Raw genomic sequence first — 26,382 nt, forward strand, 5'->3', positions numbered from 1 at the left:
CAAATGAACTGGCCTGCCCAGAATCAGAATCCAAACTTGAACCCAATGGAACACATTTGGGATGAGTTAGAATGTTGACTCCATTCCAGACACCAGACTACCTTCTCTGGTTTCAGTTCTTGAGGAGAAATAAGCAAACATTACTCCACACACATTCAGTCACTTCACTGAAAGTATCCCCAGCATAGTTAAAGCTGTCATAAAAGTGAAGGGTGGACACACCCCATCCAGACGATTTATATCAGATAGTGTGCATGTAGATTTGAACAAACACAAGGAAGTGGTATCATAAGCAGGAAAGGACAGAATTAAACACTTCAAACAGCATATTTTATTCATATTTAAAATTTCTCTCCTTACATATCCACAAGAATAGTAAATTCCAAACGTGGTCTAATTTCCATAATATGTAGTTATACACTCTAATCAATAAATGCCAATATTACAATGAGCATACTATTGTAATGTCAACAATTCACTTATTTACAGAAGTGTTATTTGTGGATACATGAAATAAGAGCCACACTGCAATGGCATCTAGAAAAGATTTTATATGGATTATGCACTTTTTAATTATTTATTTATTTTTTGGTCAAAAGTGACAAATTTACCTATCTACTTAGTTCTGAAACATGGTGATAGCATGAAAAATTTTATAATATGATGCAAAATGTAAGCTTTGTTTCTGTACAGTACTCGATATAGCAGCTGTGAATTTCATTAGCTTTATTTATTCAGATCAGTTAAAAAACTTATGGCACAAAACTGAGCTTTTTGAAAAGCACTGTACATAGCTATTCAATGAGACTCTTGCATGTACTCAAGGACTCTTGTTAAAATCTCTGCCCACCCAAACTGGCTGGCTTATAGCTTACTTCCTCCCTCAGAACAAGAAAGGAGGAAGGAGTTTCATCACTGTAGTGTTACATCTATCACTTACACAGAATGTATCATTATCGTGTTAACAACACAAGAAAACTTTCCTTTGGTACCATAACTTCAACTGTATGCTTTCAGACATATGATGCAAATTTCTGAACTCTTCTGTGGTGCTTATACGACAAACACAGGCAAGATGAACATAAACACTACATACAGACAATGTGCATGAAGCTATTGAGAGATACTTCATCCATTAGGGCTATTCCATAGAACAGCTGCTTCTCCAACATGGTTGAAACACATCTCAACTGCTGCAAATACTGCAAGCAAGCGGCGATCTAGTGCATGCAAATGAGCAGCTGTCAATACTGGTGCTATCTGGCTGCCTTGCAACAATTTCTCCATGGAAAAACTTAGTGCTCCACCAGCTAGGACTCGCAAACGTTCCCAAGTTGTCTGCCGAATACTGCAATAATAAGAAGCAGAAGAAACTTCTAGACAATATATATTATTTCAATCTGCACAAATTGTTAGTCAAATATATCCAATATATAAAACCTACATGGTAACAGAACTTCTTGAATGAAATATAAATTCTCTCTCTCTCTCTCTCTCTCTCTCTCTCTCTCTCTCTCTCTCTCTCTCCCCCCCCCCCCCTCCCTCTCCCCCTACACACACACACACACACACACACACACACACACACACACACTACAGCATCCCACATTCAGAAATTCTTCTACGGAGTTGGGGGAGTTGTCAGAGTTGTCAAGTAAACACAATTTCAGTATGTTTCTGAAATGAATATATTATCTTTCAAATTCATCACAGAACTGGATAAGTGGTCAAAGATTTTTAGGTCTGAATACCTCAGTCCTAACACTAAGGTTGAATGAGGACTCATGTGATTCATTTTTCCTTCTAGTACTGTATTTACAAATGTTACTTATGTTTTCAAACTGTGGTTGTTGGACACAAACTCTATAAGGAAATAAAAGTACTCAATGCCATTGTCAATGTGCACAGCTGTTTAAAGAAAGATTTACAAGAGATTCTAGAGTGTACACCACATGTTATCCTTATTACATATCTATGTACAGCAAACACATTCTTCCTCAACAAAAAGTTGCCCAGAACATGATACCATAACACATTAGTGAGTGAAAACAGGAAAAGCAACTCAACTTTTTGGCATTTCCAAAAGCAAAGTCAGCTTTTACCCTAATGCAAAATCTGCAGAGCTTACATTTTTATGGAGAACTATAACAAGTGACTTTCAGTTCTACATCTACAGCTGTATCTCTTAAAACCACTGAAGTGCATGGCAAATGGTACTTTTCATTGCAACAATTATTAAGGTTTCTTCCTGTTTTATTTGCGTATGGAGCATGAGAAGAATGACTGCTTAAACACCTCTGTCATGCTTTGATTAATCTAATACTGTCTTTGTGGTCCATACTGGAATGACAGGTCGTGGCACTATATTATATTCCTGGATTCCACACTTCAAACTGGTTCTTGAAACTTTAAGTTTTTACAGGATAATTTGTGTCTGTCTTCAAGCATTTCCCAAATTCAAGTTTTTCAACATCTATGTGACCCTCTTCCATAAGTCAAACAATCCTGTGATCATTCCTGCTAATCTTTTTTGTCTATGTTCAATATCCTCTGATAGTTCTATTTGGCACTGGTACCACACATTTGAATAATATTCTAAGATCGGCCACACAAGAGTCCTGTAAGCAATTTCCTTTGTAGATTGACTGAATTTTCCAATTATCCCTATTAATGAACTGAAGTCTGCCACCTGTTTTACCTTAGACTGAGCCTGTGTGATCATTCCATTTCATATCCCTACAAATTGTTACACCAAGGTATTTGTTTAACGTGATTGTTTCTTCATTATCTACAGAAGGCATGACAATGCACTACTCAACATTACCGGTGACGGTACTTCACGGGCCGATGACAACTGGGGAACAGAACCCTGTGAGAGTAGCAAACTCATTGTGTGAACTGATCTATGGGAAGCAGAGTGTCTGAACCCACATAAATACACGCACAGCAATGTACTCAGCATGTGGATGGTGCCGGTGGCTAATGAATAAGCACACGACACCACTCAGCACGAAGTGAAAAACCAAGTCCACGGCAGTTTAACTCCATGTGAGCACTGCCTACTCTGCTTATTGCCACTCGCAAGTAAACACTCCCATCAGTGGGTCTGCCCATACAACGCGACATGTGTGTCATCCATGGCAGGTTTCTGAACTACTCCACTGCTCTACCCATGCCAGCTCATCTGCCCCCACTGTGGCGTTCACTGACAGGGGTACTAAAGTTTCCAACTGTGACACTCTGATATTGTAGTAACAAGATACTACTTTTTTCGTTTCGTGAACTTTACATTTTTCGACATTTAAAGCAAGCTGCCAATTTTTTCACCACTTTGAAGTCTTATCGAGATCCAATTAAACATTTGTGCAGATTTTTTCACACAGTACTCTGTTGAAAGTAACTGCATCACATGCAAAGAGCCTGAGGTTACTATTACTATTGTTTGTCATGTCATGAATATACAACACGAACGGCTGGGCACAACACACTTCTCTGGGATACATATGATGTTACTTTTACATATGTTAATAACTCTACATCCAAGATAACATGCAGTGTCCTTCCTACAAAGAAATCCTCAATCCAGTTACAAATTTTGTTTGATAGCCCATACAACTGTATTTTCATTAAAAAGTGTTCGTGTGGTGCTGTGTCAAGAAATAATGCATTTACCTGACTGCAATGATCCATGCCTTTCATCATATCATGTGAATAAAGGTGGAGTTGGGTTTTGCCTCACCAATACTTTCTAATTCAGTGTTGGTTGGCATGGAGGAAGTCAGTCTATTTGAGATAACCTATTATGTTTGAGCTCAGGACATGTATAAGATTCTAGAATAGATGGATGTCCAAGATTATGGAAAGTAGTTTTGTGGATCACTTCTGCTACCTTTCTTGTAGATTGAGTGTTACCTGTGATTTCTTCCATCTACTGGGCTCTCATACAGCTAAGAATAGAGAGTAATCTGTTTCATTTATTGATTTTCCTTCCTGCATTATTTCTAATGTGTTATCGGATGAGCAATTTTAGGACTCCCCTTGGTAGGTCAGGGATGCACTACACAAAGGAAGCAGCTACTCAGGTAGGAGACTGCTTGCGGAGTCCACATGGGGTATTTTTTAAGCTAGGCAGGAGGTTGAAGAACTCTGATGAACCTCCCCTTGCTAAGTCAGGGATGCACTACACAAAGGAAGCAGCTACTCGGGTCAGAGACTGCTTGCGGAGTCCACATGGGGTCTTTTTTAGGCTAGGCAGAAGGTTGAGGAACTCTGATGAACATTGGCCAATTGACAAGCCAATAGCAAATCCAGAGTAATGACACTTCAACTGCAAAAATTTTATCAGTAAATTGTCACAGCACCTGTAACAAAGGTCCTGAATTTAGTCCCCTCCAGCAAATTTCTTGTGCTAAAATTGTTCTCAAGACTGAGAGCTGGCCTAAACCCGAAGTATAGAGCTCAGACTTTTAGCGATTCACACAATATATATCAAAAACACAGAGTAGATGCCATAGGATGAGGAATGTCATTGCAGTTGACAAAAATATTGTCTCTATTGAAATCCAATTTGAGAGTGACAGTGAAATTATCTGGTCCCGTATAACCAATCTAGATGAAATTAAGTTCATTTTTGGATGTTCTTATTAGCTGTCTGATTCCACTGTGAAAATTTTAGAGTAATTCAAAGAAAGTCTATGGCCACTAGCGTGGAATACCCAGCTTATGCAATATTATTTGGAGTTGACTTTGACCTACTGAGTATAGACTGGGATGTCTATGGATTCATTGCACAGGTTACAGTCAGTGCAAAGTACTTTTGAACACATTTTCCAAAATCTTTCTTGAGCAGCTAGTTAGACAGCCCAAGTGCAATGGAAATATTTTAGACCTTGTTGATACAAACATGCCTGACCTTATAAATGGAGTCAGTATAGAGACAGAGATTAGTGATCATTATTTCATCTAAGCCAACATCGTTATTATTGGTAATAAATCAATCAAGAAGGCTAGGAGAGTATTTCCACTAGAAAGAGCAGATAAGCAGTTGTTAGCAATCCACTTAGACAATGAACTGACATCATTTAATTCCAGTATGATGGACATAGAGGTACTGGGGCAAAGTTTCAATAAATTGTAAATTGTGCCCTGGAGAATTTTGTGCCGAGTAAGCGGATTAAGGACAGAAAAGATCCAACATGGTTTAACAGTGAAATTAGGAATATGCTGAGGAAGCAAAGGCCGTTGTACTCTCAGTTCAAAAGAGGACATACAAATGATGACAGGCAAAAGTTAGCAGAGATTCATGGGTCTGTAGAAAGATTAATGTGCAAAGCACTGCTGCCATCACATGTTAGCAAACACTCTTGCTGAGAACCTGTGAAAAATCACTAAGCAGGTCAAAGGCTTCTATCCTGTCATTCATCAACCACTCTGGTGCGGAAATAGATTATAGCAACAGTAAGGCTGAAGTTTTAAGTTTCACATTTAAGAAATCATTCACAAGGAGAATCGTGCAAATGTTCTGTCGTTTGACCACTGCACACTCTCCTGTTAGGAAGATATGGTAACAGGCATCCCTAGTGTAGAGAAGCAAGTGACAGAGTTGCAAACAAATAAGACGTCAGGTCTGGATGAAATCCCAATTTGGTTTTACAAAGAGTTCTCTATGGCATTGGCCTGTTACTTACCTTGCATTTATCATGAACCTCTTGCCCAGTGCAAAGTTCCAAGTGACTGAAAAAAAAAAAAAAAAAAAAAAGCACAGGTGCCTCCAGTATATGTTGTTGTTGTTGTTGTTGTTGTTGTTGTTGTTGTGGTCTTCAGTCCTGAGACTGGTTTGATGCAGCTCTCCATTCTACTCTATCCTGTGCAAGCTTCTTCATCTCCCAGTACCTACTACAACCTACATCCTTCTGAATCTGTTTAGTGTATTCATCTCTTGGTCTCTCTCTACGAGTTTTACCCTCCACACTGCCCTCCAATACTAAATTGGTGATCTCTTGATGCCTCAGAACATGTCCTACCAACCGATCCCTTCTTCTAGTCAAGTTGTGCCACAAACTCCTCTTCTCCCCAATTCTATTCAATACCTCCTCATTAGTTATATGATCTACCCATCTAATCTTCAGCATTCTTCTGTAGCACCACAAGCCGGCCGGAGTGGCCGGGCGGTTAAAGGCGCTACAGTCTGGAACCGCACGACCGCTACGGTCGCAGGTTCGAATCCTGCCTCGGGCATGCATGTGTGCGATGTCCTTAGGTTAGTTAGGTTTAAGTAGTTCTAAGTTCTAGGGGACTTATGACCACAGCAGTTGAGTCCCATAGTGCTCAGAGCCATTTGAACCATCTGTAGCACCACATTTCGAAAGCTTCTATTCTCTTCTTGTCCAAACTAGTTATCGTCCATGTTTCACTTCCATACATGGCTACGCTCCATACAAATACTTTCAGAAACAACTTCCTGACACTTAAATCTATACTCGATGTTAACAAATTTCTCTCCTTCAGAAACACTTTCCTTGCCATTGCCAGTCTACATTTTATATCCTCTCTACTTCGACCATCATCAGTTATTTTGCTCCCCAGATAGCAAAACTCCTTTACTATTTTAAGTGTCTCATTTCCTAATCTAATTCCCTAGGCATCACCCGACTTAATTCGACTACATTCCATTATCCTCATTTTGCTTTTGTTGATGTTCATCTTATACCCTCCTTTCAAGACACTGTCCATTCCGTTCAACTGCTCTTCCAAGTCCTTTGCTGTCTCTGACAGAATTACAATGTCATCGGCAAACCTCAAAGTTTTTATTTCTTCTCCATGGATTTTAATACCTACTCCAAATTTTTCTTTTGTTTCCTTCACTGCTTGCTCAATATACAGATTGAATAACATCGGGGATAGGCTACAACCCTGTCTCACTCCCTTCCCAACCACTGCTTCCCTTTGATACCCCTTGACTCTTATAACTGCCATCTGGTTTCTGTACACATTGTAAATAGCCTTTTGCTCCCTGTATTTTACCCCTGCCAACTTCAGAATTTGAAAGAGAGTATTCCAGTCCCTCCAGTATATAAGAAGGGTAAAAGAATGGACACGCAAAATTACAGAGCAATATCCTTAACATTGGTTTGATGCAGAATTCTTTAACATATTCTCAGTTTGAATATAATAGATTTCCTTTAGATGTAAAAGTTTCTGTCCACAAATCAGCATGGTTTCAGAAAGCACCGTTTGTACGAAATTCGGCTTGCCCTTTTCTCACATGATATCCTGCAAACTATAGATGAAGGGCAATAGGCATAGTCCATATTTCAGGATTTACAGAAAACATCTGACACAGTGCCCCACTGCAGACTGTTAACAAAGGTGATATGGAAGAGGTTTCTTAATACGTGAGTGGCCCGAAGACTTCTAAAGTAACAGAACCCAGTACATTCTCCTCAATGGCGGGTGTTCATCAGAGACAAGGGCATAACCAGGAGTGACTCTAGGAAGTGAGATACAACAGCCATTATTCTCTACATACATTATTCTCTACATACTTCCCCCATGAACCATGGACCTTGCCGTTGGTGGGGAGGCTTGCGTGCCTCAGCGATACAGATGGCTGTACCGTAGGTGCAACCACAACGGAGGGGTATCTGCTGAGAGGCCAGACAAACATGTGGTTCCTGAAGAGGGGCAGCAGCCTTTTCAGTAGTTGCAGGGGCAACAGTCTGGATGATTGACTGATCTGGCCTTGTAACATTAACCAAAACGGCCTTGCTGTGCTGGTACTGCGAACGGCTGAAAGCAAGGGGAAACTACAGCCGTAATTTTTCCCCGAGGACATGCAGCTTTACTGTATGATTAAATGATGATGGCGCCCTCTTGGGTAAAATATTCCGGAGGTAAAATAGTCCCCCATTCGGATCTCCGGGCGGGGACTACTCAAGAGGACGTCGTTATCAGGAGAAAGCAAACTGGCATTCTACGGATCGGAGCGTGGAATGTCAGATCCCTTAATCGGGCAGGTAGGTTAGAAAATTTAAAAAGGGAAATGGATAGGTTAAAGTTAGATATAGTGGGAATTGGTGAAGTTCGGTGGCAGGAGGAACAAGACTTTTGGTCAGGTGATTACAGGGTTATAAATACAAAATCAAATAGGGGTAATGCAGGAGTAGGTTTAATAATGAATAAAAAAATAGGAGTGCGGGTTAGCTACTACAAACAGCATAGTGAACGCATTATTGTGGCCAAGATAGACACAAAGCCCATGCCTACTACAGTAGTACAAGTTTATATGCCAACTAGCTCTGCAGATGATGAAGAAATTGATGAAATGTATGACGAGATAAAAGAAATTATTCAGGTAGTGAAGGGAGACGAAAATTTAATAGTCATGGGTGACTGGAATTCGTCAGTAGGAAAAGGGAGAGAAGGAAACGTAGTAGGTGAATATGGATTGGGGGGAAGAAATGAAAGAGGAAGCCGCCTTGTAGAATTTTGCACAGAGCATAACTTAATCATAGCTAACACTTGGTTCAAGAATCATAAAAGAAGGTTGTATACCTGGAAGAATCCTGGAGATACTAATAGGTATCAAATAGATTATATAATGGTAAGACAGAGATTTAGGAACCAGGTTTTAAATTGTAAGACATTTCCAGGGGCAGATGTGGATTCTGACCACAATCTATTGGTTATGAACTGCAGATTGAAACTGAAGAAATTGCAAAAAGGTGGGAATTTAAGGAGATGGGACCTGGATAAACTGAAAGAACCAGAGGTTGTAGAGTGTTTCAGGGAGAGCATAAGGGAACAATTGACAGGAATGGGGGAAAGAAATACAGTAGAAGAAGATTGGGTAGCTCTGAGGGATGCAGTAGTGAAGGCAGCAGAGGATCAAGTAGGTAAAAAGACGAGGGCTAATAGAAATCCTTGGGTAACAGAAGAAATATTGAATTTAATTGATGAAAGGAGAAAATATAAAAATGCAGTAAATGAAGCAGGCAAAAGGGAATACAAACGTCTCAAAAATGATATCGACAGAAAGTGCAAAATGGCTAAGCAGGGATGGCTAGAGGAAAACTGTAAGGATGTAGAGGCTTGTCTCACTAGGGGTAAGATAGATACAGCCTACAGGAAAATTAAATAGACCTTTGGAGGGAAGAAAACCACTTGTATGAATATCAAGAGCTCAGATGGCAACCCAGTTCTAAGCAAAGAAGGGAAGGCAGAAAGGTGGAAGGAGTATATAGAGGGTTTATACAAGGGCGATGTACTTGAGGACAATATTATGGAAATGGAAGAGGATGTAAATGAAGATGAAATGGGAGATAAGATACTGCGTGAAGAGTTTGACAGAGCACTGAAAGACCTGAGTCGAAACAAGGCCCCGGGAGTAGACAACATTCCATTAGAACTACTGATGGCCTTGGGAGAGCCAGTCCTGACAAAACTCTACCATCTGGTGAGCAAAATGTATGAGACAGGCGAAATACCCTCAGACTTCAAGAAGAATATAATAATTCCAATACCAAAGAAAGCAGGTGTTGACAGATGTGAAAATTACCGAACTATCAGTTTAATAAGTCACAGCTGCAAAATACTAACGCGAATTCTTTACAGACGAATGGAAAAACTGGTAGAAGCGGATCTCGGGGAAGATCAGTTTGGATTCCGTAGAAATGTTGGAACACGTGAGGCAATACTAACCTTACGACTTATCTTAGAAGAAAGATTAAGAAAAGGCAAACCTACATTTCTAGCATTTGTAGACTTAGAGAAAGCTTTTGACAACGTTAACTGGAATACTCTCTTTCAAATTCTGAAGGTGGCAGGGGTAAAATACAGGGAGCGAAAGGCTATTTACAATTTGTACAGAAACCAGATGGCAGTTATAAGAGTCGAGGGGCATGAAAGGGAAGCAGTGGTTGGGAAAGGAGTGAGACAGGGTTGTAGCCTCTCCCCGATGTTATTCAATCTGTATATTGAGCAAGCAGTAAAGGAAACAAAAGAAAAATTCGGAGTAGGTATTAAAATTCACGGAGAAGAAGTAAAAACTTTGAGGTTCGCCGATGACATTGTAATTCTGTCAGAGACAGCAAAGGACTTGGAAGAGCAGTTGAACGGAATGGACAGTGTCTTGAAAGGAGGATATAAGATGAACATCAACAGAAGCAAAACGAGGATAATCGAATGTAGTCAAATTAAATCGGGTGATGCTGAGGGGATTAGATTAGGAAATGAGACACTTAAAGTAGTAAAGGAGTTTTGCTATTTAGGGAGTAAAATAACTGATGATGGTCGAAGTAGAGAGGATATAAAATGTAGACTGGCAATGGCAAGGAAATCGTTTCTGAAGAAGAGAAATTTGTTAACATCGAGTATAGATTTAAGTGTGAGGAAGTCGTTTCTGAAAGTATTTGTATGGAGTGTAGCCATGTATGGAAGTGAAACATGGACGATAACCAGTTTGGACAAGAAGAGAATAGAAGCTTTCGAAATGTGGTGCTACAGAAGAATGCTGAAGATAAGGTGGGTAGATCACGTAACTAATGAGGTGGTATTGAATAGGATTGGGGAGAAGAGAAGTTTGTGGCACAACTTGACTAGAAGAAGGGATCGATTGGTAGGACATGTTTTGAGGCATCAAGGGATCACAAATTTAGCATTGGAGGGCAGCGTGGAGGGTAAAAATCGTAGAGGGAGACCAAGAGATCAATACACTAAGCAGATTCAGAAGGATGTAGGTTGCAGTAGGTACTGTGAGATGAAGAAGCTTGCACAGGATAGAGTAGCATGGAGAGCTGCATCAAACCAGTCTCAGGACTGAAGACCACAACAACAACAACATAAATGATCTTATGGACAAAGTGTTTGCTCACGATGCTGTGGTGTTATGGAAGGTGTTGCCACTGAGTAACTATAGGAGGATAAAAGATGACTTAGACAAAATTTCTAGTTGGTGTGATGAATGGCAGCTAGCTCTAAGTGTAGAAAAATGTAAGTTAATGCACATGAGTAATAAAATAAATAATCCTGAAATGTTCAAATACAGCACTAGGTAGTGTGTTGCTTGACACAATAATGTTGATTAAGTATCTAGGCAAAGTGATACGAATAGGAACGAACACTTAAGGATTGACTAGAGAAGGCGAATGGTCAACTTTGGTTTATTGGGAGACTTTTAGGAAAGTGAAGTTCATCTGTAATGGAGGCCACAAAAGGTACACTAGTGTGACCCATTCTTAAGTGCTTGAAATCTGCAACAGGTCAGACTGAAGGGAGACATCAAAGCAATTCAGAGGCGGGCTCCTAGATTTTTTTACTGGTAGGTTCGAACAACATGCACATATTACGGAGATGCTTTTGGAACTCAAATGTGAATCCGTTAAGGGAAGGCAACATTCCTGTTGAGGAACACTACTGAGAACGTACAGAGAACCAGCATTTGAAGCTGACTGCAGAGCAATTCTACAGCCACCAACATACATTTCCAGTAAGGACTGTGAAGATGAGGGAAATTAGGACTCGTACAGAGTTTTCCCTTGCTCTATTTGCTAGTGGAACAGGAACAAAAATGACTAGCAGTGGCACACGGTACTCTCCACCACATACCATAGAGCGGCTGGCAGAGTATTTGTGTAGATGTGGATGTAGATGTGGTGGTGTGCTCAGGCCTTGTGCAGCACTTTTAAAATCTAAGTTCAATGACAGTCAGTTAGCAGAGAACCACTTATTCATATTCAAGAAAATGATGTTAATTGTGTTTTCAGTGTTGAAGTTTCCTTATTAGGTTTATTATAACGCTTACACTGTCAGGAAAGAGAACTATTTCAGTACCTTAGATTGCAATGGCAGTTCTTGTACATATAACAAGAAAACTACCAGCTCCAATATTGATCCCTGTTGTCCACATACAGTGATTAGTCTCCACTCTGAGGATGTTGCATCATGATGAACATTCCCTGGCTTTCTTAATTTGGCACTGCATTCTTTTCAGTAGAAAAAGTGAAAAGCAGTTATCAGCATGATCTCTGATACCAAATTACTTGAGATTCCCTACGCAAATACTGTGCCGTACAAACAAATGTTTTTAACAAGTTACACAAAATATCACTTGGCAATATTTTGTCATTTAATTTTTGTGTATCCTGATTTGCAAATTGAACACTGGCATGTTCTATGGAGAATCTTCGGAAGCTCAAAATCAGGATCATGAAAGTTGACTTCTTTATCACAGGACTTACATTTACAAACCACCTGGTACCTGTCAGAAATTTGTATTACAGTTACAACAATGTTTATGATAATAAACAGAAGTATAAAAGTGAACATATCATTCACGAAATAGAAATATAACTTTAAAATGATATTTCTACAGGTAAACAGCTATATGAGGTGTGATTAGAAATTTTGTAATTTCACTGGTAGTATTAAGTCGATTTGTGCAATTTTTTGTTGTTGTTTTGGTAAACATGTCTGAAATGTATCAGTACAGTGGTAGCCATATTGGATGTTTACCCTGTTGTCAGCTGTCAACAGGGGCGGTGGCAAGGGGAGGGGCGGGGGGGGGGGGGGAGGCTATGGGGGCTATAGCTGCCCCCTCCCCCCAACAGAGTATCATATTACACTGGATAAAATGACTTCATAAATCAGCAAATATATTACTCCAACAGATTCAATCATTTTTTTTTATTATTATGTAGCAATATAGGTTGCAATGTATTTCAAACACATTTTAACAAAGAATAAGAGCAGCAAATAGCTTACTATCGAAACCAATAAATATCATTTAACTTAAAATGGGTGTCTTATTGTTTATTAACACACATTTTTTACCCTGGCCTCCAAAACAGTAACCAAAAACTACTTTGAGCAACACCAAATTTTACAAATTTTTCAGTGGAGGACCACAATTTTCCTTTTTTTTTTGTTAAGTGATATTCCATCCCCCCCCCTCCCCCTCGCCGGCAGCAGACTTCTAGAATCATCCACGGCTGTCAAGGTTACATATGTGTGCTTACAAGAGGCGATCATAGACTTGTTTTAAAAATAGATCAGAGAATTTTTACTGAATTTTGCAATAAAAATGGAATAAAATCAAGAAAGTTTTGGAAATGCTGAATACTGCTTTGGATCAGTCAGCTACAAGTAAAACATAAGTGTACTACGTCCACAATAGAGCAAAGACAGTAATTTTAACTACATGTTCATAATAGCCACTATGCAGAATTCTGTACGATGCACGTCAACTGCCAAACTATGTCCAAGGATGAAACGGAACACTCATCTGCAGAGCTTTGTGCCAAACACAATACAGTGATTTCAACAGCTACTTGACGACTCATGTCACATAGATTACCTCCACACTGACTCCTCTGAACTGTCCCTCCAGACTGCCCTAGGCTTTCACAATCCCTGCCAGAATAGCTCAGTGTTCTCCTCTTATTTCCTTTTTAATCAACTTGTCCTTCACATGTGAGTGATTATCCTCCCAAAACGCTTGGTAGCCATCATTAGTAAGGCTACAGAATATCATCATTTTGTTCTCAGAAACAGATCAGTTGCAATGGAAAAATTAACACTGGTGCAAATGAAATAAATATGTGGTGTTGTGGAACACATTCTTGTAGAATTTCACCACACAGAAAGTATGATTACAAAGAGTAAAGACAACCATTAAGTACTGTACTGTATCTCAGTTACTGATGTGCTCTGCATCTTCCTTCAATGTTTAATGGACTGATGACATGCACGTCACTGATGCAGTTCCTGCCTTCTGCAATCACTTTTATTTAAACTTTGTAATTTCTGTAGTGTTCTGGGACTGACTTACAGAATATTGTAATTTACTAGAATATTCTGAGTATGTATAAATATAAGAACTCAGGCAGGCAGTTCAGCTCTGCATGTACTTCATGTATGCTCAGTAAACACACTTTCAGTGTAAAGTGTTACTTCGCCATGTCAATCACAGCGAGAACAACACACAACATGCCACACTATGTTTCCATTCAGGGTATCTGAGGCGTGTTGTGCACTAGTTTAAAGAAAAAAGACAAAGGTTTGATAATTATTACTCTGCACGATATCAAACAACAAGGGAGTTCTATGATGCTAGACTATAACCAATGACTACAGCTGACCTATGGGATGTAGACCACTGCTACATCCTGGTCGAGGGGTATCTACAACATGCCCCAATTGTTTCATATCACCACAGGTTTCAACCACCTACCCAGGAACCAAAATCAGGAAAACTGAATGAGGGGATCATCTATGGAGATGAAACCACCACAGATGAAAATTCTCTATGGACAACAATGGCCAAAGCAACAGGAAATCACACTGATATAATCAATGAGCTCCTTAGTCCCACATCAGTGGCCACTTTACAAACCCTGATGGGAATGGTTTGGTGACATAACACCTAGTTTTTCCATCAAAGTTTTTCTGTGTCCAATGAGTCATTGTCAATGCCTGGAAGAGCAGGACAACCGCCTCCAGCACAACTGGATCCAGAAGCCAGTCCTTCAGCTCCAGCACCATGGGAGTTTTTGACATGCCCAGATATGGAAACGGCAGAAGAAAATATTCATCACCATCTCCAGCACTGGTGGAAAGCAGCATTACGCAGTAGTTATCAGCAGCTACACCTCCAGACCACATTGACCAGATGCAAGACACCAAAGAGTTTTCCAGCCATACTAGGCATCTTTGGGGAAAAGGGATCTTATATTATTGCCCTCAATGGACAAAGATACACCGATGGCAGAGACCACATTCATCATATGTCAGACAGTTTGGACTCATATGGTATTAACTATACCATGTGGCCATTGGCCATGTAACAGTGATATTTGTGGAGCTACAGAGAAGCCGATATAACTAGCAACAGAGCAGGCTGGAGTTAGTTTCCCTTTGGACAGTCACCTCAAACTGATCTTTGCCAGCTATGCTACACCACTGTCACCTTGCTGCCACTGCCGGTGGACTCTGCAAACTTTGTCATTTCACTCTGCTGTACTGCCCCAGAACTTTGACCCTGTCAATAGTTTTCGAAAACAGGTGATAGACTTTGATGGAAAACTCTGAACTTACTCACATTATTATCAAGTATCACTAATTGCACCTGGAACTTCAGGCATCAGTTCCTTCTTCTTTGCTTATTTTCTTGTGGATTTCAATTTTTCCTCAACACAACAATCCCGTGATTTAAATTGTACTAACGTCTCATTGCCAGTAAATACTGTAGCTGTAAAAGTGTTTGTTTATTTGCTGCATGTTATAGCTGTATGGTGAAAACCAGGAGTCATGGCAAAGCATTCTAGAAAATTATAAACTATGTTTATCAGAGGATACCTTCAGCTTCTTCCCACATGAAAGATCTTCCATCCTCACAGCCTGCAGAGAACTTTTATGACAGGAAAAAGTGCCCATTCACAGACCGATCACAGCTACAGCTGATACTGAATCCATCCACAGATAGGACAAACAAACCACACAGAGTCAAGTGAAGGGGAGGGATCCAGCACTAAGTTAACAAAAAGGACAGGAACATCAATTTCTTGAACCTAGGAGAAAAAAACAATGAAACAGCATTCCCTCATTCACACACTCATGTAGCCATGGGCTGGTGTCGTGTGTTCACAATCTTAGTGTTAAGCGATATACTGATGGTGGTGAATTCACACTCCTGTTTTATATTATTTAAGTTTTGATGTTGTCAAAGCTGTGGGAGTTTGTTGCTATCACAGATCTCAGATCAACTGCATGAAAAATGTAATTCTGAAATTTTAAAAAAATGCTTTTCAAATGCCATATTTTCCTGAATTTGAATTCTAAAGTGATGAGCTATCCCATGGAAGGGAGAGGGAAGGGAGACTGTTAACATACTCTAACCCCCCCTCAGGCCGATCCAAACTGTAAATCTGTGCCTGAATATCAAGATCAAGTGAGACAACAGCTGATTTGTTTGAGCCACTTGCAAACACAGCCCTGTTTCCTGTAAAGTTACAATGGTGGTAGCCTTACAAACTGAAATTCTGAAGTGTTTATCCTGCAAACACAAGCATTGTGGTCTTTCTTGAGGCACAAGTTTCAGGTCCTTTACACGTGTCTTGAACTTTTGAGACTGCCTATGTTCCATTGCAGTACAACAGTCACTTTAGCAATGATATTTCTCTTATTACCTTACTTTTCTCTTGACTTGCTCAGCACTTTGGATGGCTGGAAATGAGGAAATAGAAGTTGTCTGTTTCCTCTGTCCTCTGACAGACTTAAATTCCCATATGTTCTGTCCAAAGGAAGCCATATAACCCATCAGGCATAAGTAATGTGAGATGTCCCAACACTACAAGTGTGTGTGTGTGTGGGGGGGGGGGGGGAGGCGGGGGGGGGGAGGCGGGGGGGGGGGGGGGGGAGGATGGCAACTTGTTGATACCTCCTTGTATTTAGAAGTAACTTGTATAGACTTTATAACATTCTAAGACTGGTAATGATCACGCAGTTTGGAATGATGAGTTTCACCCAATGTAGACCTAACTAATGAAGATTGAGCCTTACATGGAGAAGCGGCAGAGACAACTAGCAATTCAAAAGTCAATAACAACTTACAAAAAAAATTTTAACCGTATTTGGAGAAGGCTAGATCGCTACTCACCGTAGAGATGACCCACTGAGTCACAGACAGGCACAACAAAAAGACAGTTGCGCATTATACTTTCCACCAAAGCCTTCTTCAGCAATGAAAACACACACACACATTCACACAAGCAAGCACACCTCATGCACAAACGACTGCTACCACTGCCAATTCCAACCAGAATGATAAGCAATACTAGAAGCAAGCTGCCAATGGTAGCAGTCATGTGTGCTGAGGTGTGCTTGTTGTGTGTGTGTGTGTGTGTGTGTGTGTGTGTGTGTGTGTGTGTGTGTGTGTGTGTGTTTCTTCGATGAAGGTTTTGGCCAAAAGCTATAATGTGGAACAGTCTTTTCGTTGTGCCTGTCTGTGGCTCAATGGGTCCTCTATATGGTGAATATAATATTGTTGATATTTCAACCAGGAGTTTCCATTGTTTCGTAACAAAATTTTCCAACAGATAACATACCATCATGTACTATCTCACACAAATAATAGGTTCATAATTAACAATATACTTTATCTGCCTCAGAATACTTGACTAAACTCTTTGCTAAGCAAATTTTAGGTAGAACTTTATTAAAAAATCAAAATTTTTACGATATTTCTGTAACCAAAATTCACATTTGCATTTAAAACATCATTTCTGTTATAACAAAGGGGAAAAAAACTGGCAATTGCACAGTTTGAAATACTAATGGTACTAGACTCACAATAAGTTGTCAACTACAATTCCCTCCAAGATCATCAGCTACATAGATCTTTTGAAATAATTCAAGCAAAGCATTCTGTTTAATATAATTCATTATGGATACGAGGTAATGGCTGTTATGCTTTTATAGTAACAATTGGTAGCTTTCAACTGTAATTTTTGTCCTACACACAACTCAACCTTTAGCATTTTATTCTCAAGGGCCATTTTACAACCTGATGATGAGAGCATTGTCACTCAAAAGATGTTAATGAGTTGTGTGTAGGACAAAAAGTTATGGTTGAAAGTTACTAATTATTACTGTAAAAGCATTCTGTACCTCTTAATGTAGTGGTTGATAAAACTACATAATTTAGCAGCAAGTACTTACATGCAGCACTGGTACAGAGGTGCTAGTATGTCCAGATGGTCTTGTTTTGGGTGTCCAAAACTGGAAAGAATTACCATCATGTAATGATTGTAGCAAAAGGAGATGTTCTAGAGAATGTGGAACTTTATAATGTTTTAGTATGTAAAACTATAACTTGCATAACATTACCTCTTTCCATTATCCAAAAGCAAAACCATTGAATTAGAAACATTATCAAAAACTTCATAGTGATGTCGATCTCCATTGTCAATCAGGAAATCAAAAACTGCTGCATCAATAAGGTCTAAAATTCTAGTACTCTTCTGTGGATTATACAAGCGTGAAGTCATAACCTTTGTGCAGTAGTTATTATCAACTTCCCACCTGCATGAAAAAATTACGATTTAGCAAAGATTTTTCACAATGAATAAAGGCATTTAAATGTTTGTTATGAGGCTATACAAATGGGCAATAAATTCACCAGAAATTCAACTTATTCTAAAAATCTGATCAGTGCTTATTCCAAAGTGATTGTTTTCAGTTACAGTAAAACAACACTTCAATTTCGGTGCTCGCACTATTACATGTTTACAAATATTTTGCTACATGAATGAATATGGAAATTTGGAGTGTATTTTAACTTACGCATATGACTACTAAGTCTTTTCTTTCAGTAGAACCATCCAATTTTATGATGGTATATCTTTTACATAAATACATACACATACAAGCCTGTGGTTCTGTTGACAATTGCATTTAGGTTTTAAGTTTTCATTTACCTTCCACAAATGTTCATTGTGCTCTCCACAAGGCACATGACAAACATCCAGGTGATAGTGATACTTGTCCAATACTTTTATGAGCATTTCTAAACCTACATCCTACATGCATACTCTGTAATTCATAATTTAAGTGTTTGACAGAGGGTCCAATGAACCACTTTCAGATTATTCATTGGCTGTTGTACTAACAAATAGTGCTTGGGCAAAAATGAACACCTAAATCTTTTTGTGTGAGCTTTCATTTCTCAGCACATCGAAAAATGCCTTTGTATTTTGTGATAAGAAACAAATTGCCCTTCTTTGAACTTTTTCGATGTCCTCCATTGATCCTATCTGGTATGGATCCCATACCATGCAGCAAAATTTCAGAAAAGGATGGATAAGTGTAGTGTAGGCAGTGTCTTTAGTAGATTTGGTGTATCTAAGTATTCTGTCAATGAACTGGAGTCTTTGGTTTGCTTTTCCGCAACGTTTTCTATGTGATTGTTCCAACTTAATTTTTTCTAATTGAATGCTATTTAGTTGAACTGACAACCTCTAAATTTAACAGAATTTCTTTTAGTACTCATGCGGAGGACCTCATACTTTTTATTGATCATGATTAATTGCAGCTCACCATACATATACTCCTGGAAATGGAAAAAAGAACACATTGACACCGGTGTGTCAGACCCACCATACTTCCTCCGGACACTGCGAGAGGGCTGTACAAGCAATGATCACACGCACGGCACAGCGGACACACCAGGAACCGCGGTGTTGGCCGTCGAATGGCTCTAGCTGCGCAGCATTTGTGCACCGCCGCCGTCAGTGTCAGCCAGTTTGCCGTGGCATACGGAGCTCCATCGCAGTCTTTAACACTGGTAGCATGCCGCGACAGCGTGGACGTGAACCGTATGTGCAGTTGACGGACTTTGAGCGAGGGCGTATAGTGGGCATGCGGGAGGCCGGGTGGACGTACCGCCGAATTGCTCAACACGTGGGGCGTGAGGTCTCCACAGTACATCGATGTTGTCGCCAGTGGTCGGCGGAAGGTGCACGTGCCCGTCGACCTGGGACCGGACCGCAGCGACGCACGGATGCACGCCAAGACCGTAGGATCCTACGCAGTGCCGTAGGGGACCGCACCGCCACTTCCCAGCAAATTAGGGACACTGTTGCTCCTGGGGTATCGGCGAGGACCATTCGCAACCGTCTCCATGAAGCTGGGCTACGGTCCCGCACACTGTTAGGCCGTCTTCCGCTCACGCCCCAACATCGTGCAGCCCGCCTCCAGTGGTGTCGCGACAGGCGTGAATGGAGGGACGAATGGAGACGTGTCGTCTTCAGCGATGAGAGTCACTTCTGCCTTGGTGCCAATGATGGTCGTATGCGTGTTTGGCGCCGTGCAGGTGAGCGCCACAATCAGGACTGCATACGACCGAGGCACACAGGGCCAACACCCAGCATCATGGTGTGGGGAGCGATCTCCTACACTGGCCGTACACCACTGGTGATCGTCGAGGGGACACTGAATAGTGCACGGTACATCCAAACCGTCATCGAACCCATCGTTCTACCATTCCTAGACCGGCAAGGGAACTTGCTGTTCCAACAGGACAATGCACGTCCGCATGTATCCCGTGCCACCCAACGTGCTCTAGAAGGTGTAAGTCAACTACCCTGGCCAGCAAGATCTCCGGATCTGTCCCCCATTGAGCACGTTTGGGACTGGATGAAGCGTCGTCTCACGCGGTCTGCACGTCCAGCACGAACGCTGGTCCCACTGAGGCGCCAGGTGGAAATGGCATGGCAAGCCGTTCCACAGGACTACATCCAGCATCTCTACGATCATCTCCATGGGAGAATAGCAGCCTGCATTGCTGCGAAAGGTGGATATACACTGTACTAGTGCCGACATTGTGCATGCTCTGTTGCCTGTGTCTATGTGCCTGTGGTTCTGTCAGTGTGATCATGTGATGTATCTGACCCCAGGAATGTGTCAATAAAGTTTCCCCTTCCTGGGACAATGAATTCACGGTGTTCTTATTTCAATTTCCAGGAGTGTATATATCTTGTCTAAATCACTCTGCAATTCTTTCTGATCTTCTGATGACTTTACTCTAGTCTAGTTTGGTAAATGACAGAATCATCTGCAAACAATTTAAGAGGGCTGCTCAGATAGTCTCCTAAATCATTTATGTAGACTAAGAACAGCAAAAGGTCTATAACACTTCTCCGGGGGAAGGTTTTACTAGATGACTTCCATCAATCACTCAAAACTGTGACCTTTCTGAAAGGAAATCGTGGATTCAGTGGCACAAATGAGACAATACCCCATAGGCACACAATTTGATTAGAAGACACTTGTGAGGAATGGTGTCAAAAGTCTTATGGAAACTTCAGATCTCAAGTCAATAGCACTCGTTTTCCTTGTGGAAATTATTAAAAGCACTGAAGTCTGCACTAAGTTACAAGGATCTGTAAACTGTTAACAATATTGGAGATCTTGCATTGTTTTAAATCTGGTATGCTGTTTTTGTTGTTACTTTAACAATGCCCTGACTTGTTCTTTGCACCACAGGGATCTGTTCCATCTTTTCTTAATTTACTGTTATTTGGGGTTCCTGCATTTGCTGCTGTTGCTATGCAGTGTCACAGAGCACCCAAAGGTGTTGGAATGAGAGGCACATAGACAGAGTCTTTCACAAACACAAGAAAAAGTCATATACTGTGAAATCGAGTGATCTTGGAGGCCAAAATCTCAATGCAAGAGCTTTACATCACTCACAGCCATTCATCATTGAAGTCGCTCATTGTTACTAAATATTCTTACATGCAAGTATCAGTGCGATTGCCTTTCGTCCTGTTGAAAAATTAAAGACCTTTTGTTCCTGTGTTTGCGCCATCTTGACTTGACACCCACATTGGATAATGAACAAGTGAGCTAACACCACAAGGGACTCTCCTATCAGCAACCAACTGAACTTTTAGTTTCATCACAGCAACAATAGTTACTTAAGTTTCCTCAGAGTCTTTTGTGGTCTACAATCCGTGTCACTTCAAATAAAACACTTGAGCTTTCGACAGGTATCTCCACCACCATCATCATCATGAGTTAAAATCACTGACTACCGAAGCTGACACGGTGCTCTGCTTATACAGATGCAAAGGCAGTGTCTGGAACCTTCCAGAAAGGGCTAGAGTGAAGCATGCAGAGAAGGCAAATTGGACTACTACTAGCAGCGATGTCCTGCTGCAAAACTGAGTGGTCTCAAATGGCGCAAGTGGCCAGCATAATGTCTGAAATTGTCACTCCACATATCTACAAGTGTCAAGCCTCCAGTTTTGCTTTCACTCAATGTCAAAAGCCCACCCCCAATCTGTACACAAGAAAGCGGTCCTGAACACTAGTTCACTTTCCATCAAAACTGGATGTTGCATGAAAGATGTGATGAGCAATATTTGTTTGGGTCAAATCCAGCTACACATTACAAAAGCAAAATTTGCAGGTATCTCCCATAACACCAGAGAACAGCATGTGACGACTCTTAGGAGAGATACCTGATACATTTGCTACAACTTTCATTTATGCAGTCTGCGTAGAGGTAGTTTTTGTATTTACTACTCTTCTGGATGCCAATGTGCAGACTGTCATATACATACTGATGGCATAATACCATGATACACACTTTAGTTCAGCATAGGAAATCCACTTTGTAACCCAATATTCTAAAACCTCTCTCATTTATGAAACATGTACATTCATAACGCCAAAATGCATAGTTTCAAGAGCAGATTACAAACAACAGTGATTATGAAAACAGTGTTCCAGGAAACAAGTAACATTCTCTTTCCATTAAAATAAATTTTTTGTGAATCTGTAAATGTTCTGTTAATGACTTTAAATCTTAATTCTTAGAAAACAATCCTCCAAATATCAGCTGGTTGCTTGGGTGTGAACACTGCCCAGCAGATCGCCGGAACCACTGGGAATGCTTTTGTTTGATACTGTAGGAACCACTGACTTTTCAGACCAGCCTAATACAACTGAGGTGTGTGTGTGTGTGTGTGTGTGTGTGTGTGTGTGTGTGTGTGAGAGAGAGAGAGAGAGAGAGAGAGAGAGAGAGAGAGAGAGTGCTCCAGGGTGATCACCACAGCATGCCCAGAGCTCTTATCTCTGAACAACAGCTGACAGATCACTCCACACTTATTCATTGGCAAAGTCATGAACAGCCAACACCAGGAAAACAGTACTCTCCAGCAGTCAGCAGATTATTAACTGCCACAGCATGAGGAACAGTGTGTGCAGTTGTCAGGTGTGCATTACACAAAATAACTGGGGCGATAATACATGATGCGGTCACATTAATGTCGCTATCCAAAACTGGTGCCGAGGCAACTATGGTGCACCGCAGGCCACAAACAACAGGAATGAACAATGGATTGGGAGATGTGTAAAGTCGAATAGACGTAATACTGTTGAGAAATTGACTGATCAAATGAACCACGGGGCTACCAACAGTGGCTTCTCAATGACCATTCAGAGAACATTGCTGTGTATGAGCAGCAGGTGCCTAGTTCATGCACCCATGCTGACTGCAGTTGACCACCCATGAAGGTTGGAATTTGCATGCCAGTACTGCAACTAGACATCCACTGAGTTCTGACAGGTGGCCTTTTAAGATGAATCATGTTTTATGCGCCATTGGAAAGATGGCCGTTGGTGTGTATGGCACCGCAACAATTGTCTGAATGGTCCAGGCCAGAGGAGGGAGCATTATGGTCTGGGGAATGTTTTTGTGGCATTCCCTGTGCGATCTCATCATTCTAGAAGGTATAATGGATCAACAGAAGTATGCATCTACCCTTGGGAACCATGTCCATCCCTACATGTAGCTTGTTTTACCTTGGCATGATGGCATGTACCAGAATGAGAATGCAACATGTCACACAGCTTGCAGTGTACGTGCTTGGTTTGAAGAGTATCAGGATGATTTTATCATACTCTCCTAGAAACCAAACCCCTTGAATCTGAACCCAATTCAGAATCTGTGGGACCACCTTGATCGGGCTGTTCATCATGTATCCTCAAATGTGAAGCCTTATTGCAGCTGGCCATGGCACTAGTGTCAGCACGGCTCCACATCCCTGCTGGTACCTTCCAGAATCACACTGATTCTTTTCCTGCATGTTTGCATTGCAAAAGGTGGTTACTCAGGCTTTTAACAGGTGTAACATTAATGTGACTGGACCATGTACTGTATGTGATAGTAGCTGTTTATCTTGTTCCACAGACCAATAACAAGTCTTATCTTTAGGTGAAGTGTACAGTACCTACAAAGTCGTGACCCCAACAGAAGTGTCACTGAACAGTAACAAGTACAAGTAGAACAGCTGCAGTAACAATTACATCACCAGCAACAACAGATAAATCAGCAACAGCAACAGTAGCTACTGTGTGACCACATGGAAGACATGGCTGCATTGCAATAGCAAACAAGGTGCAGCTGTCACATGGCCGGAAGCAGAGAGACAACCTACTGTGCAACTACAAGAGCTGCAACAGTCGTGCTGTCAGAAACGCATGTGTTCAGGCATCCTGGCATCATTTGCTGGCTACGTGCCAGTGGCCACCACCAGTCCTACCTGCGTCCCATGTGTGACTCTGTCTGTCCGACAAATCTAGTTACTTGCTAACAACCACCTCAAGAGTGTTCCAGCAGCACACATGAACTGTGTGACATTTAAAACACAATGCTCACCAGAGAGAGGCCAGATGACATCAACTAGCATCTTGACATGTTGATATGGCAGGTCACAGCCCTTGGTGCATACTGATGACGAGACAGCACGCTATCACTTGGATGATGCAGCATGTACTCCTTGCCCTCGCCAGACCAGAATGAATGGGTGACAAAGCACATGGGTGCAGATTGCCATGTTTCTGTGTGGGAAACGACAACAGCAGCCTCCCGCGCCCAGCAGTCAAGTCTGCCAACAGCACCAGCCTGGGCAACTAACACGATGTTCAGCGGTAGCCATTACAATGCAGTTTCTGGTGGATACTGGCTTTACTTGGACAACTACCAACCAGTATCCTATGTGCCACATCCGAGATTTTGCATTCCAACTAACTGAGTGCACCGTTTTATTGGCATTAGGTCTAGCGAAAACATTATCAAATACCTATTGCAAGAGAGGCCATCCATAAAACTGCAATAGCTATGGCCTCTGGATTATTTGAGTTCCCATACCTGTCGTATGGCCTACAGAAAGTGACATAGACTGTTCAGCGCTTTTATGAACTTCCAACATGCAGAATTATCGGTATGTGCTGTAACTATTCATTGCACATTTTTGACATGGTTTTCACGTCTTCAGAAATACCAGTTTTGACAATGTTATGATGATATGAAAATGGGTCTCAGCCCAAAACTAGTCGTCGAGTGGATGAAAAAACTTTGGACTGGTTTTTCATAATACTGATTTTCAGCACTTTATCGATGAAGTTTTGTAGGGATTGGACAAATGTTTTGCATACATACATGATGTATTTGTGGCATCCTCAGCCTCAGAAGATGAAAGACATCTATGCATAGTTGACTACAAAAATCTCATAAACCTGGCTAAATGCGCAATCGGTGCTAATGAAGTAACATTCCTGATATATTGGGTTTCTGCAACCAGTACATATCTGCCAGCTGAGTGCATCAATGCACTTTCAACTTACCCAGTCCTGAAAATGATGCATGAAGTGTGTCGGTACCTGGGGATAAACTTTTGCCATTGTTTTTAACGCTGAGCTACTGAGGCCCAGACACCACTCCATACCTGCCACAAAGTGCAGGGTTCCATTCTTGTCACTGGACTGAAGAACTACAGTCAGCATTTGAAGCCTGCCGGACAAGTCTCATGCCAGCAACCCTCCTTACACATCCAATCACCAATGCCCCACTAGCAATTTTCTCAGACACCTCATCCCACACTGTTGGTGCTGTCGTGCAACAGTATGTAAATAGGTACTGGCAACCTCTAGGTTTATTCTCCAAGGTCACAGAGAAGCAGCACTCTTGGCCACCACTTTACACAGAATTTTATTGGCTCATGAAGAATTGGAAACTTCCAGTTCATGGTGGAAGGGCATGTTTAAAAAAAAGTGTCACATATTCCTACAGGAGCTAGTTTTGGACAAAACTAGAAAAAAAAGTTTCTGTAATTATATGTCCGGAAACCAATATCGGTTGAAAGATGGGCTGTTAAGAGTTGCTGTATCAACCATACTCTTGTGTGTCAGTCCTGCATGAGCAGTGACTTTATCCCTATCATACATGAAGCAGGCAAGCTCTTCAACCAGCAGACCATCTGGCTCGATAACAGTTCCGCCATTGACTTCTACAACACATTACTTAAGATCTGCAGTTCATAGTCTGTATTTTATTTACAGGTAACGCACGATTCACGAGAGATGGCAGATTATCACAATACGCACAAGTAGTCAGATGCAAATCCTTGAGAAACCATGGGGGTGAGGCATCAGGACCGATTCACTATATGTCGGTGACAGATTCATAAGTAATACATTTTGCCAAATAGTATGATGAATTACCAGCACTGTTGGGGAATGTTAGCCTTGCAGAAAGGCAACAACTGTGTTTTATGCATGATGGGGTACCACACCATTTTCTGGAGATCATGTAAGAGTATCCCACCACATCATTCCAGAGGTGATGGATTCATCGAAGAAGTCTGGTAGCAGAGCCTTCCCTTTTGTTGGAACTGAATCCATTGAATTTATGGTTATGGAAACATTCAAAGGCATCAGCAATGTGCAGACATTACAGGAGCATTCATGTGACACAATTCAAATGGAGTCAGGTGTATTTCAAAGAAAGCATATTCACTGCGAAGAAGAGCTGAATGATGTGTC

General features: G+C 41.1%; 1 protein-coding gene across 4 annotated transcripts in view; it reads right to left on the bottom strand.

Moving 5' to 3' along the window:
- Positions 1–356: 356 nt before the first annotated feature.
- Positions 357–26,382, bottom strand: part of LOC126248774 (glycosaminoglycan xylosylkinase) — a 119,861-nt gene continuing 93,835 nt past the window's right edge. For all 4 annotated transcript variants that reach the window (XM_049950139.1, XM_049950140.1, XM_049950141.1 and 1 more), the window contains 3 exons: positions 17,881–18,075; positions 17,713–17,772; positions 357–1,348 (listed from right to left, as the gene is read on the bottom strand). In XM_049950139.1, coding sequence (XP_049806096.1) covers positions 1,129–1,348; positions 17,713–17,772; positions 17,881–18,075 — 475 coding nt within the window. In that variant the 3' untranslated portion in view covers positions 357–1,128. The remainder of the gene's footprint in view (positions 1,349–17,712; positions 17,773–17,880; positions 18,076–26,382) is intronic.

Source organism: Schistocerca nitens, chromosome 3 (assembly GCF_023898315.1).
Source record: "Schistocerca nitens isolate TAMUIC-IGC-003100 chromosome 3, iqSchNite1.1, whole genome shotgun sequence".
NCBI lineage: Eukaryota > Metazoa > Arthropoda > Insecta > Orthoptera > Acrididae > Schistocerca > Schistocerca nitens.